The 14,224-nt window shown below is 35.4% G+C and overlaps 1 protein-coding gene across 2 annotated transcripts in view; it reads right to left on the bottom strand.

Moving 5' to 3' along the window:
• RELN (reelin) overlaps nucleotides 1-14,224 on the bottom strand; it is a 560,642-nt gene that overhangs the window by 459,484 nt on the left and 86,934 nt on the right. For both annotated transcript variants that reach the window (XM_036762107.1, XM_036762108.1), the window contains exon 2: nucleotides 10,382-10,492. In XM_036762107.1, the coding sequence (XP_036618002.1) occupies nucleotides 10,382-10,492 (111 nt within the window). The remainder of the gene's footprint in view (nucleotides 1-10,381; nucleotides 10,493-14,224) is intronic.

Here is a 14,224-nt window from a genome sequence, read left to right as displayed (position 1 = left end):
CAAACTCCACCTTCTACAAGAGGCTTTTCCTAGGCCCTGCCTCCCTCCTCTCCCCTATACCCCAGCCCCAGCCAAGTACCTTCCCTTCTGCTGTACATGTATCTTTTATGTATATAGTTGTTTGCGTGTTGTCTATTTGTATCATCATTAGCATCAGAATGTGAGCTCCTTGAGGGCAGAGGCGTTTTGCTTCTTTTTCTTTGTACCCCCCAGTGCCTGGATCTTAGTAACAACTTAATAAATGGCTACTTGTTGACTGACTCCTTTTAAAGAGCAGAGTACTGTGCCAGAATGAAGGAGAGCTGGGACCTGGTACTCTCCCTGCCACAAAGTATCTCTAGGTGACCGCCACAGTGCATAGAGTACAGTCAGGAAGACTTCTCAGACACTTATTGGCTGTGTGATCCTGAACAAGTCACTTAACCCTATTTACCTCAGTTTCCTCATCTGTAAAATGAGCTGGAGAAGGAAATGGCAAACCGCTCCAGTATCTTTGCCAAGAAAACCCCAAATGGGGCCATGAAGAGTCAGACATGCCTGAAATGACTCAACAACAGCTATGCAGCCTTGAGTAAGTAGCTTAACTTCTCTAGGATTCAATCTCTCCATCAGTAAAATGGAAGTGTTGGTTTAAATGAGATCTCAAATTCCTTCAGTCCCCAAACTTCTATGATCTGAGGACATTGTTTTATCTGTGGCTTGTCTTTCTTCATACTCTGCTAAAAATGTCCCTTCTCTCCCCCTTATTTAAATTCTACCCCTCTTTAAAGGACCAGCTCTAGTTCTACATGCTTCCTGCAACCTTCTCTGGCCACTCTATCCCACACTGACCTTAACTTACTTTGAACTTCCATGTTTTCATGGTCTATCTATGGAAATCATTTGGCCTTATCATGCATTGATTGTTTCTGTTAGCTTATATTTTATAATATTAAAGTTAACCTTGAATTCCCCATATATTGTTAGCTTCTAAAGGGCAATATATCTCTAGGTTCTTGTAACACTGGGTTTTTTTCAGTTTCACTAATATTTCCAGAGATCCTACCACTATATTAAGCAATCCATGGGATTATGGAGCTTTGGGCAAAATACTTTTAGTTAAAGTCAGGGGCTGAAGGTAGATTTGGATTTCATAGAATCGTATATGGATTTCTGAGCCGGAAATTAACATGCAACCATTAGTCAGGGATTGCGGTTATTTAACAAAGACTAAAGAGAATATATTTGACTAGAGAGTTGTAGATCTGATCAAGATTGCTTTAAACTGAAAATGAAGAAGAGAGACAACTGTCCAAGAAAGTGACCTTCACTATGAACCAGAATGGGTTTGTTTAGAATAAACAAACCCAGACTAGTTTCATCTCTGTTTCTAATGGGTTTTTACCAAAGTAAATTAGAAGAATGCCAGCAATATACTATGCTTCAATATCTTAAATGTCATATACCACTACTGTAATATACCATACACTTGAATTTAAACAAGTCATTTGGCAAAAATTTATAATACCATTGTGGACAAAGCAGAGAGATATGGGCTGGACTGGGGAACAAATGTATATCTGATTCCATGAAGTATGCTAGGAAGCATCAAATCAGATCAACATTTTTAATGAATATCTTGAATGCAGACATAGATGGAATGCATATAAAGATGGAAAAGATAGGTTATTTTGTAAATTATAGAATCAAGAACTTGAAAGATTTTGTTAAGTTATAATAATGGGTTAATCTTAATGTGACAGAAGTCCTGTATTCTGCTGGATCAGTGATCTCATCAACGTGGTCACTCTTTCCCATAGTGTACATCACAATCTTATGTCCTCATTCAATTCCTCCACAGTGTTTCCACCTGTTATTCTGAAAGCCTTCCTTTGGATTCCTTGATGTCATACAGGTAACAATAAAACACCTGAATTGCCTACCAATCATTTCTTGCTCTCAATATATGACCAAGCCACCTCTTATGGTCATCTCTCTCTAATGATATCCTTTCTCCTTCATTATAATTTTTATTGGTAACATATTTGCCAACTTAAATGAACTATGCATTAATCCCATTGAAAAAGTTTAGTACCAAAAAAATGTGAAGTGCTACATTTAGGTTTTAAAATTCAATTATACAAGTGTGGGCTAGCAAACATTAATTGATTAATATTTATTATCATCTATCTTAGATAATTAATATTTATTATCTTACACAAGGCACTTAGCTAGATTAGAAAACAATTTGCATGAAAATATTCAAATCTATTAATCTATTGCTAGCTAAATATGAGTCAACAAACTAAAAATTGATACAAATTTTGGCTGTATTTACAAAAACAAGGGAATTTTTAACATGTCTGTACTCTGATTTGGTCTGTATATCTCAAGTATTGGATACAGTTCTAGGTACCATAGTTTAGCAAGGATACTGTATTATATCCAAAAGAGGGTTAGCACAGTTTCAAGGAAACATTATATCATGGCATACAAAAATCGGCTGAAAGATCCAGGGAAGTTCAGTCTAGATAAAGGAATACTGAGAGGGGAATATGATAACTGTCTTCAAGTATTTGAAAGGCCATCAGTTACAAGAGAGATTAGGCTTACTTTAATTTGCCTCAGGGGACAGAATTACAAGCAAAATATGCAAGTTGAGGAGAGGCAAAATTTTATATAACTGAAAAATCCTTAACAATCAGAGAGGTGATATTGTTAGGTAATTCATAACAGACAGGTCTACTAACCATCCTCCAGGAATTAAGGAGTTTCTCATCACTAGAAGTGTTCAAATGAAAGACAGATGGCTCTTTTCAGGAAAACTATAGAAAAGATTTCTGTTCAGGATGCCCTCAGAGGTCCCACATGACCTCTGAGATTTTATGATTAGGTTGTATTATTATCTTTCTGTGTCTTTATATATTTCCTCCAGTAATGAACACAGTATTCCACACTTTGTTGCACTGCCATAAATGTTTTAATTGAAAATTATATGATCTCTTTAAGAGATGTCGACAGTTAAGAAATATGCCTTGATCCTCTGTCAATGGTATAAATAGAAGTTCTTCTATAAAGAGTTCTATGAATCGACATGAAGTGAAGTGAGGAGGAGAACAATTTACATAATGACAACAACATTATAAAGAAAAATAACCTTGAAAAAATTGAGAACTCTGATCCATGTAATGGTAAACTATTATTCTAGGGGACCAAAAATAAAGTACAATATCCATTATTCTGACAAAGTGGGGATGAACTTAAAGTGAATAATGAAGCATATGCTTTTAGACATGGCCAATGTGGGAATCTGTTTTGCTGGACTATGCATATTTATTTTGATGGTTTTCTTATTTATTGCTCATTTGGAGGAAGGAGTAGGAAGAGACAGATAACGAATGTTTCAAAAATATTTAAAAACAAGTTTTCCCATAAGTCAATAATAACATACATTACTGGAATGAGTCTGTTTCTCTCTGTCTCTCTCCCCCTCCCTACAACTCCCTCCCTCCATCTTTCTTTCTCCATATCTGTCCGTCTCTCTCCATTCCTCCCTCTTTATCTCTCTCTTTTGAAATGAAAAAGTATGATATAGTATGGCATGAGCATTGATTTGGAGTTAAATGACCTAGGTTCAAATCTGTGTATCACACTGTCCTCATTTATAAAATGATGGGGTTGGGCTAGATTATCTCTAAAATCCATTTCAACTCTAAATCCTATGAAGTCTCATAGTCCTTTGATTCTTTAGGCACATCAGTTCTATTTATAGTACTGTTATTTGTACACATTTTTTCCTCCTCTAGAAGACTATAAACTCCTTAGGGCAAAGTTCTGTCTCTTAACACAATGCTTTTCACAGAAGAGATATATAATAGATATTTGTTGAATGAATAATTCAGTTTAGAGTAAAATAACAACTTTGGGCAAATGTACTGTAAATAGTAAACAATTTTCCAGCAAATCTGGCTTCCTTTTGAAACTCTGCATTCTCAAAAGTTATACTAATAGAGTAAAGGCTCAGTGTCACCAGTCTAGAAAGGGTCTGATTATGAGCCCTCAATGCACTGGCTTCCAAAGACAAGATGAGCTAAATTAGAAAAGGAACATTGCTAAAAATGTGGGCTATACATTCATTGAATTTCTTTTGGCCACAGATATTCATGAAACCATCTATCAAAGTATGGAGATGTAGCATTTGCATCAAAGTAATGATGTATTAAAAAGTGAATACCTGTTAGCAATTTCATTAACTGGTGGATAGTTTACACTTTTACTGTTTACTAAAATGATTTGTTCAAACTCAGCTTTCCTAAGTTCATTACAATAATTTGCTATCTGTGAGTAGGATATTTATTTGAATTTCACATATGAATTTAACAGATACATTTCTTATTAGAGACCCAGAAAATCAATATTTTAACATAAGGAATGATCTCTGCAAATCACATGGCCTCTTCAAGCTAATGAGTATTTTACTGCAGCAATATAAATAGGATACTAATGAATTTATTAAAAGTTTTCTTTGTTTACAGATATTAGCCCAAATCTTTAGCCATATATATGTGTGTATGCATATACATACATATGATACAATATACACACACATATATATATATAATCTACATAAATTTGAAATAAATAGGTAAATCTCCATATTCAGATATTATACCTCAAACTTGAACACTGGGCAATATCTTAGTAGCAAATCCATGAATTACAGTTCAATTTAATCTTCTATATGTAAAGACTAATCATTTGTTGGCCTATTAAAGTGCTTGTTCCATGAGTGCACATGTTAACAGAAAACTGTTAAATGAACTTCAAGCCCCCACTGTGAAACTCAAACACGGGTAATGTAAATAATAGTTGAATCTGAACAATTTTCATTTACTATACTTCAATGCATAAAGAATCTTTGATTACATTGGTGATGAGGATTTGCTCTGCTGAGACAGACTTTCAACACTGTCTCTGCCCTACCTTAATTCACAGCTTTCATCAATGAACTCAGATTCAGCCCCAGCAGGCCACTTGCTAGTGGGAAGCCTTTCCAGAATTATCTAATCTGGTACTTGAACCGTATGAAGGTAGCCAATTGCCAGATTCATATTCAAAGCCTTTCTAGTTTGTGAAGACCTGGCAACCATTTGTATTCTTTCTCTACTAATGACTACTTATAACTTAATAAAAAGTAATATTCCTTAGAACTTATATGATTACTTTTATAAAGAAACATGTCCACAGACATCAATTAAAGTAAATTTTCCCCTCTAGAAACATTAACAACTTGTAGTCAGCACTACCAGATTCAAATTCTCTCTTGGACACCTTCAACCTGTGAGATCTAGAACAAGTGACTTAACTTCTCCAACCCTCAATTTTCAAATCTGTAATATGGAGAGGGAGGAGTAGTTGGTATCTGAAGTTGCTTCAACCTTCAGATCTATGAGTTTATGAATTAATAAACTAGTATCTTCAACATGAGATATATAACATGCACTTTAACTTAAAATAGTACTACATGTTTCAAATTAAAGCAAGTACATATTCCTTCACATGATAAGCTTTCCCCTGAAAAAATCCATATAGTTTTATACAATATTGTGTTCAAATATCTATTTCAATGAGACTTGAATATTTTTCATGACTAAATTCCCACTCAAAGGCAAGGGTAAATGCTGGAATGTAAAAATGGACAAACTGTAATTAAACATCAGGCCTCTCTAGGACTTCATATTTCCAACTTCACATTGACAACTAAAATGAAGTATTCCAGGCTATATATTTCTGGCTTCTAGTCATCTTTTGCATATCTATTGTTTTCATTTAATTCTGGCCATTGGGTATGGCCATGGCCACTCATGCATTGTAAAAAATCTTGGTTTTTCATAAAAGGCTGGTATTATTTTGGCCCAGTAACATTTATAAAATAATACTTGAATGATAATGATGATTCTTATTTTGGTTATTCTTATGTATAGTTTATTGTCATGGCACAGTTTCTGCAACTTTAAGGCAATTAATACAATGAGGCTGACGATACAGAGGCCATGCAAAAACTTTCATAAATAAAATCATCTATTCAGATGGAATTAAATGCCTTACTTAGCCCTCATTTATCGGAGCTAGTTAAACATAGCATACGCTATTTACCACTAAAACATGTTGGAAAAATGCCAAGAGCCCTCTGTTTGCTTAACACTCCACTGAAAAGTCAAAGCTTCACAGTATATTAAATATTCAAGGCATCTTCCATTCAAAAGGCAAGGTATGCCACATGATCTCGGCATGACCTTTATTACCCATAACCTCTTGAGATCATGAAGATGGAATAACTATTGCCTAGTTTATACAATGTTACACTGATTGTGGCAAACATATTGTAAAGGGGATGATATACTTTATTTTGGAAAAATTCCCTCCCTCTCCAGCCCCCTCCCTCTTCTCTATCTTTGTTTCTCCCCTTTTTTCCTTCCCATCCTCAGCCACACAAATCCTCTCTGATGGCTACTGATTGTAAAGATTAAATTAAATGTAGATCCCAAACAAATAATTTGTCTCTAAAAGTAATACAAACATTTCACATTGAAAACTTCACTTTGGTTTCTTATTTTAAAAGACTTTAAATGTAAATGGAAAGGAAAAAATTGAGTAAATGGTGTGTAATTCTAGTAATCAAGCTTAGTTCCCCCACAAAAGAAGAGAAAATAAACCTCTCTCTTATTTGCAGAGGTGGAGCACTATCAAGTTAGGACATTAAATATACTGATTGACTCAGTTAACGTGTTGCTTAGTGTTATGGAAGTGTTTTTTTCTTCTCTTTATTTCCGAGACTTTGTTCCAGGGGTTAGCTCTCTAGTAATTGGAAAGTGGGAGAGATATAATTTTAAATTAAGGTGACAGAAAACAAAAGACTGATAATTTTCAAAATACTTTGAGAGAAAAGAAATAATCCTTTCTGACAATATTCAGCCAAATTATAACTGTTTTCCTTTTGTGTTCTTTTTTCTGTCATGAGTATATATTGACTTGTAAAATTCATAAGAGAGCACTATTAAAATGTTATTAGACCTTTGTATAAAGGAATCCTTATGTCTGTCAAAAAAATCGTCTTTAACAGATATGTAAGTACAAAGTTATAAATAGAAATCCACCCACTAAATGTTAGGGAGAGACACCTGTAAATGCCCAAATGGGCCTTGCCAATACTACAGCACTATCAGGTACTACCTGAAACTAACCACAATGTCATCATAGTGCTCTGCATATAGTAGCTTCTTAATTAATGTTTGCTTGATGGAAATGATTTTAATTAATGGAATTATTCTTTGTGGGTTTTTTAAACTTAAGTCAGAGGTAATTTGCCATTCACGTTACTACTGGTACTCTACAAAATTGGTGATCTATAAACATAGTTGGTTTTGAATAATCCATAATGTTTTTTTTTCTCCACCAGGAGTAGTCTCATGTAGAAGAAAGAACATGGAACTATCCATATTCATATTGAAGTCCTGTCTACAACACTTAACTGTGTGTGGTCATGGGTAAATCACTTAAGGTCTCTGAGCCTCAAATTCATAAGCGTGATTATTCTTAGGCTACTATTATACAAATAAAACTACTGTCATCCTTTTATGACAAACCAAGATTCTTTACAATGTATGTCTGAACAAAAGTAAGCAAATACCCAATGAGATATTTGGGGGGGAAATGTGAAAAATAATATATGTAGTAGCTAACTTTTATGGTTGTTATGAGCAAAAAGCTTTGCAAACTGTAAAACTATGTAAATATGAGTTATTTTTTCAGATTCAACAGATAGGCAGGTAAATACCAATTTTTTTTAACCTCTAGCTCCTCACTCAGCACTATAGCCAGAGGCTAGTCCCATGTTAATTTCACTTAGGAATTGTTTTCTTCCTTTACAGGAAATATATAAAATAAGCCTATGTGATGAGCTAGAGTTCCTTCGGTTATTAAGATTGTTTTAATTTCTGACTCCTTGCTTACCTCACATTACCTGTCATACCCTTCATCTTCAGATTCTTCAGGTCTCCTGGTTTTTGACCATTTGCCTTAATTTTTGACCATTTGCTTTAGTTATTCCCTTAGTATCTATGTTCTCCTGGGTCCCTCTATCTGCTTTGCCTTGACATGTGTGAAAATCCTGACTCAAGTTCATTGAAACTGGTTTTAACTCTTGCCTGCTCCCGTGGCTTTCTGCATCTTAACATCCTTGCCTTTGCTTTCCCATTTTGCCATGTTGTCTGACAGTAACAATGTGAATCCAAACAAAAGGCCTTGCTATATAAAAATCATACTGATAAAACTTGCTTCCTTTTTCTAAAAGGCAATTTGGCCAATAAATAACACATAGAAAAATAACAATAATGAGATAAGGTATATAAATGGGTCACTGTTTATCAATAAAATATGAAACTAAAAAAAAGGGAACTATGACAGAAAAGATCAGATGGATACATAGCTCCAATGTTTCACTAGCACCCATGAAAAGTAAAATGAAAAGTAAAATGCTCTAAATGAAAGCATAATGAGTAGATTCCCTTTTGTAGGTTTATAAGGAAACATGGACAAGATGATTCATCTACAGGATGAGAAGACATGTGTATCATCTGTAATTAGATCACAGATTCATTAATAACACTGGAAGATTTGGGTTTTTTTAAATTTGTTTTTTGGAGTGGGGGAGGCAGAGCAATTGGGGTTAAGTGACTTGCCCAAGGTCACACAGCTAGTAAGTGTGTCAAGTGTCCGAGGCCGAATTTGAACTCAGGTCCTCCTGACTCCAGGGTCGGTTGTTCTACTCACTGTGCCACCTAGCTGCCCCAATACTTTAAGATTTGTAAAGTGCTTTACAAATATTATACCGTCTTATCTTCACAATAACCCTAGGAGGTAAGTGCTAGTAGTATCACCTTTTTATAGATAAAGAAACTGAGGCAGGCAACCACTCAGGGACTTGCCCAGGGTCATACAACTAGTGAATGTCTAAGGCTGGATTTGAATTCATGTCTTCCTAATTCCAAGTTCAGCACTCTGTACTGTACCAGTTTATTGTTGTTATTCAGTCATTTTCAGTCATGCCCAACTCTTTGTGATCCCATTTGGGGTTTTCTTGGCAAAGATACCAGAATGGTTTGTCATTTCCTTCTTCAGCTCATTTTACAAATGAGGAAACTGAGGCAAGCAGGGTTACATGACTTGCCCAGGATCACATAGCTAGTCAATGTCTAAGGCCAGATTTAAACTCAGGAAGATGAGTCTATCAACTGCACCACCTAACACTTTCTAAAGTACGACATTATAAGGCCTTTAATGCACTGTCTAAAAGTAAACTATTACAAGTTACATAATAAAGCAACCCATTTCCCTCACCATGGAAAATTTATTAATTTTTTAATGGATATGTTTACTCTTGTTTTTTCTATTATATACTAAAATATACTGGGTTTAGAGTACTTAACATAGAATAGGGAATGAAGAGATTTTTGCCTCTTGTTGCCTTTGTGATCCATGACTATTAATCTAATGTGATGGTTTTGTCACTTCACTTAGATGAGATTTCTGTATGATTTGAAATCAATGACTTTCTAGTTATATTTTCAATGTAAAGTTAAATCTATTAAAATATCAATTGAGTGAAATAATTTACTAATTTTTGCAAAATGACTATTTTTGCACCTTTCCTACCCCCACCTCATGAATACCAAGTCACTTTATTGGGATGTAAAATAGTGGTAGTTTTTTAGTACAGATTATGAAAAAGTCAGATAACCAAATATACATTCACTGAAACATGGTCAGAGTTACGCCCACAGTTCCCAGGTATAGGGGAAGCCAGCTGTGGCTTAGCTCTTGTTGTCACTGTCTCCAAGTGTGTGCTTTTCAAAAAAGAAATTCTGCTATGCCAGAATTGGGGGCCCTATTTTGCACAGATTGGTTATATGATCACCTAGTTCTTTGATGGACTTTACCTATTCATCCAAATATTTGATGATATTTTAAAATGTTTATAAGATTGGTTGCTGACTGATGCATGGAAATCAAAATGAATTTCAGCAACCTAAATGATGGAATGTGAAACATTTACATGCAGGTCCCAGAAAAAAGTGTGATCGCTCCATTGAACAGATATTATTAGATAAGATGTCATGCTGGGCATAACATACTTATACCAATCACTTTCATTCTCCTACCCTATCCCCACCTCCGTACACTCTTCTGTGCCTCTTAAAATTAAAAAAAAATTAAATAAATCATATTAGAATACTAAATGGAGAAGAACATGGAATTATTCTTAAATAGATTTTTAAAGCAATGATAACCAGCTCTAGGAAACATACATATTGGCAGGTTTCTCAGAACACATCAAACTTACCAAATCCAAAAGCATTAGCACCTCCAATGCTTTGTGAAGCCTGGACACTAGTAGATGTGTAGAGTCCTGTAACCAGTAAGCCATCAAAGAAGGTACTTGTGGAAATAGTCACTGAAAGAAAAACAAAAATCAGTAAATGCCAGTGATCAAAACATTAAATTATGTGCCTCTCTCTCAATATAACATTTATTACTTCTTCAATAATTGTTCTTTACTATGTCCATTAGTGATAGCACTATGGCCCTTATGGAGATGAGAGAATACATTAGGTTGAGACCCTTTAAAAAGGACTAACTCCAAAGTTTATGAAGTTTTTTTTCTGTATTTAGATAACCAGTTCTGCCTTCTTCCATTCATATACAAATTCAATCTCTACATAGAAAATCAGCTGAAAACAATATAGTATTCAAGAGAAAAAAATTCCCCCTCTGAGCCACAATTTCAAAAGCATTGCTGGAGATCTGGCATTGTAATGAGTACACATTTTTTAAAAGCTCTCCAAACTGTGAGAAACAATCCTTCATTGGCACAAGGAAAGACAGCGATATGCTCTGCATTTCTTTATATATCTATATTTTGTAAAGATATTTTTTGACACTTTTCAACAAAAGCAGACTAATTTGGATTAGGATAGTGAGGCCTTTTTCCCTTGTGAGCAAAGAAAGGAAGATCAATTCATTACTTATAATGTCCTTAAATGATTTCTGATGTATACTGCCTGTAGCATGTGCCTCACTGTGATTCTATAACCAACAACTAACTTAGGATATTGTAGTGAGGAAACGGAGCTAATTAAATTTATTCCTTAACTATTCATGTTCTGCTACCTGAGATGTCCTTTTTACTTGCTATTGCAGAAAGTAATTGCAAAAGACTTCCTCTATGAAATTACAATGTTTTCTACTCCATTAGGCTTTAAATTTCCCACCTCATGATGAAAGGTAAAAGGTGCCATGGTACATAAAATTAATAAAAGATTCTGATGTTGATTTGTCAGTACACCATGAAAGATTGCCATTATTTTTGGCAACAACAACAAAAAATGCATGGATGAAGGCAAGTGTCATACTGGCAGTTTGGATGAGACTTTGTAAATTTAACTCCAGGTTACCCAGTGGGTCTATCAGAACAGCCAGAAATATCCATATTGTTACACATCCAGATAAACACAGGATGCCAATAGCCTAACATGACATGATATATTCAACTCAAGGGGGGAAAATGGCAGCACATATAGTGGAAGGAGCACTGGACTTACAGCCAGAGCTCCTGAGTTTGTGTTCCAGTTCCACCATTTATAGCTTTTTGATCCTAAGTTGATCCATTCCTCTAAGCCTCAATTTACTCATTAGTAAAATGGGAATAATGATGCTGGCTGAACCTTTCTTCCTGGGGATATTGTGAGGAAAGCATTTTATAACAATAAAGTGTTATTTAAACCATATAAATGTGAATTATCCTGACCTCTTTGTAGCATCTGATAGTCAACTCCCCCTTCTTCTTTTCTGGATATTCTTTCCTTCCTAGATTTTGGAGATATTGTTCTGTTCTGATTCTTTTCACATCTGTCTGATCAATCCTCAGTTGCCTTTCTGGGATCATCACCCATATCCCACCTCCTAAGAGCCAGTGTGGTACAACAGAAAGGGTCATGGATTTGGAGCCAGTCTATCTGGGTTTGAATCTTGGTGCTTCTACTTACTACTTGTGTAACCTTGGACGTGCCACGTAATGTATCTGAGCCTAAGATTCCTCATTTGTAAAAAGAGAGATCACCTATAACATCCCCTTTGAGTTCAAAACTTGGGATCCAGTTATAACTATGCATGGCTGTACACCTGAATCTTTTCCTAAGCCTTACATTTTCTTCCTTTATATAATCTTCATTGGAGGTTTCATCAGCTCCCTTGAATTCAGCCATCATCTCTATGCAGATGATTTCCAAATCTACCCTTATCTATCACCTGAGATCCAGTGTTATATTACCAGGAGCCTACTGGACATTCACACTTGAGTGTCCCATGAGTATCACAAATTCAACATGTCCAAAACTGAACTCATGAAGTCACTCACTCCTTTTTCAAAAGTCCAGTAAAGATCCTGATCAGTAGTCAATAAAGGGGAGCTTTGTCATCTCAAAGGCCCAAGAGTTCTTAATCACATATGGCAAGGAGGAATATAATCCTCAAAGGGTCCAAGGGTCCAGCTAGCACAATCGACTAAAATGATGAAGGGCAGCTTCCATGATCAATGCCAAGCTCCAATTACTTTGAGTCCAGTGCTCTTTCTACTATATCATTATCCCAAATCTCTCCACTTAACTCCAGTCCTGGATTTTTCAAATTTCCAACTAAACGTCTCCACCTGGATGCCCACTCCTCCCCGAGAACCTCAAACTCAACCCATCCAAACCCAACTACATCATTTTCCCCCTTAGTCTTTCTCCTATTCCCTCCCGTCTTCCATATTTCTGTTAATAGTACTACCTTTTTTCCTGTCACTCAATCTTTCAATCTAAGTCTTCTCTGTCTTCTTTCCTTCTCTCCTCTCCTCTCCAGTCAATCAACTGCCAAGTTTGCTTGATACAATACATCTAAAATGTATCTTGTACTTACAACTGACATTGCTACCAGCCTAATTCAAATCATCATTCAGACAATGGTAGTAACCTCTCTGCTTCTAGTCTTTTCCCCTAACTAATGTAACTTTTACAGATATGCTTAAAATGGTCATCTTAAAGCACACTTCTGACTATGTCACTCCCTTACTCAGTGCTTTCAGTTCTTCCAAACTGCCTCTAGGATAAAATACCTATCCCTTAGCCTGGCATTTAAGTCTCTCTAGTAGATAACTCCAATCTAACTTTCTGGTCTTAATTTACACTACTGATTTTTACACACTCATCCCAAAGTAAATTAATCACTGGTTGTTCTCCATTGTTTTTGAACACTGATCCACCTCTGTGGATCTATCTAGGACACTCCTTCAACATCCTAAAGCCCAACTCTTCCAGGAAGATCTGCTTGATTAATTTCTCCTCTTCCAACCCTTAGGTCATTTTTGCCTTTTGAGATTTTCTCATAACATTTTGCCTTGATCTCTACTTTGCCATCATCACATTACTCATTTGCTGTATACCCTTATTAGACAGAATGTCAGCTCCTCAAGGTGAATGACTGTATGTAAAAATTATATATCCCTATCATCTAACACAATGCCTTGCACAGAGGTGAAGTTATGCTAAATGGCTGAAGATCTCTTATGGTATACCAATTAGAAATACTAAATTTTTACTAAGTAAAAATATTCAATGAAATATCATAAAGGATATTGAGCGAAATAGCATCATGTTAATTTATCTACCACTATTTTTATTTATTGCTCTGAGGGACATTTACACCTTGTTCTTTCTTAAATACACACATTACAAAAATCCAGTTGTGAATTTAGTCTCCTGTGGGGAAAGAATCAATATTGCAAAAGGCCAAACTGAATTTAGGATAGATCTTTCTGATAACCAACCTTCCTTTTACATGAGCATCTAATGGGCACACATTTAGCAAAGAAAAATATCCAATGCAATTGTGGATTCCTCACCAAGTCGATGGGAAGTTTCCCAATGTCTAAGGTACACATATTTTCTCATGGGTAGAGCCCTCAGTCCTAATCTACCACTGCATGTGTACTCATAGCATTAAAAGTCATGACATTTTAAATTCCTAATTCACATCAAAATTTGCCTCTTTGGGGCCTTCTCTCTCTCTTCTTACTCCTCATTCCATTCAGATGACTCTATCTGTAGGTGGCATGCTAAGTCACACTTGGAGACTGTCTACTGGTCTA

Source organism: Trichosurus vulpecula, chromosome 5 (genome assembly GCF_011100635.1).
Source record: "Trichosurus vulpecula isolate mTriVul1 chromosome 5, mTriVul1.pri, whole genome shotgun sequence".
NCBI classification, from domain to species: domain Eukaryota; kingdom Metazoa; phylum Chordata; class Mammalia; order Diprotodontia; family Phalangeridae; genus Trichosurus; species Trichosurus vulpecula.
Note: the sequence above shows the minus strand (reverse complement) of the source record. Positions and strands in the feature narration are given on the sequence as shown.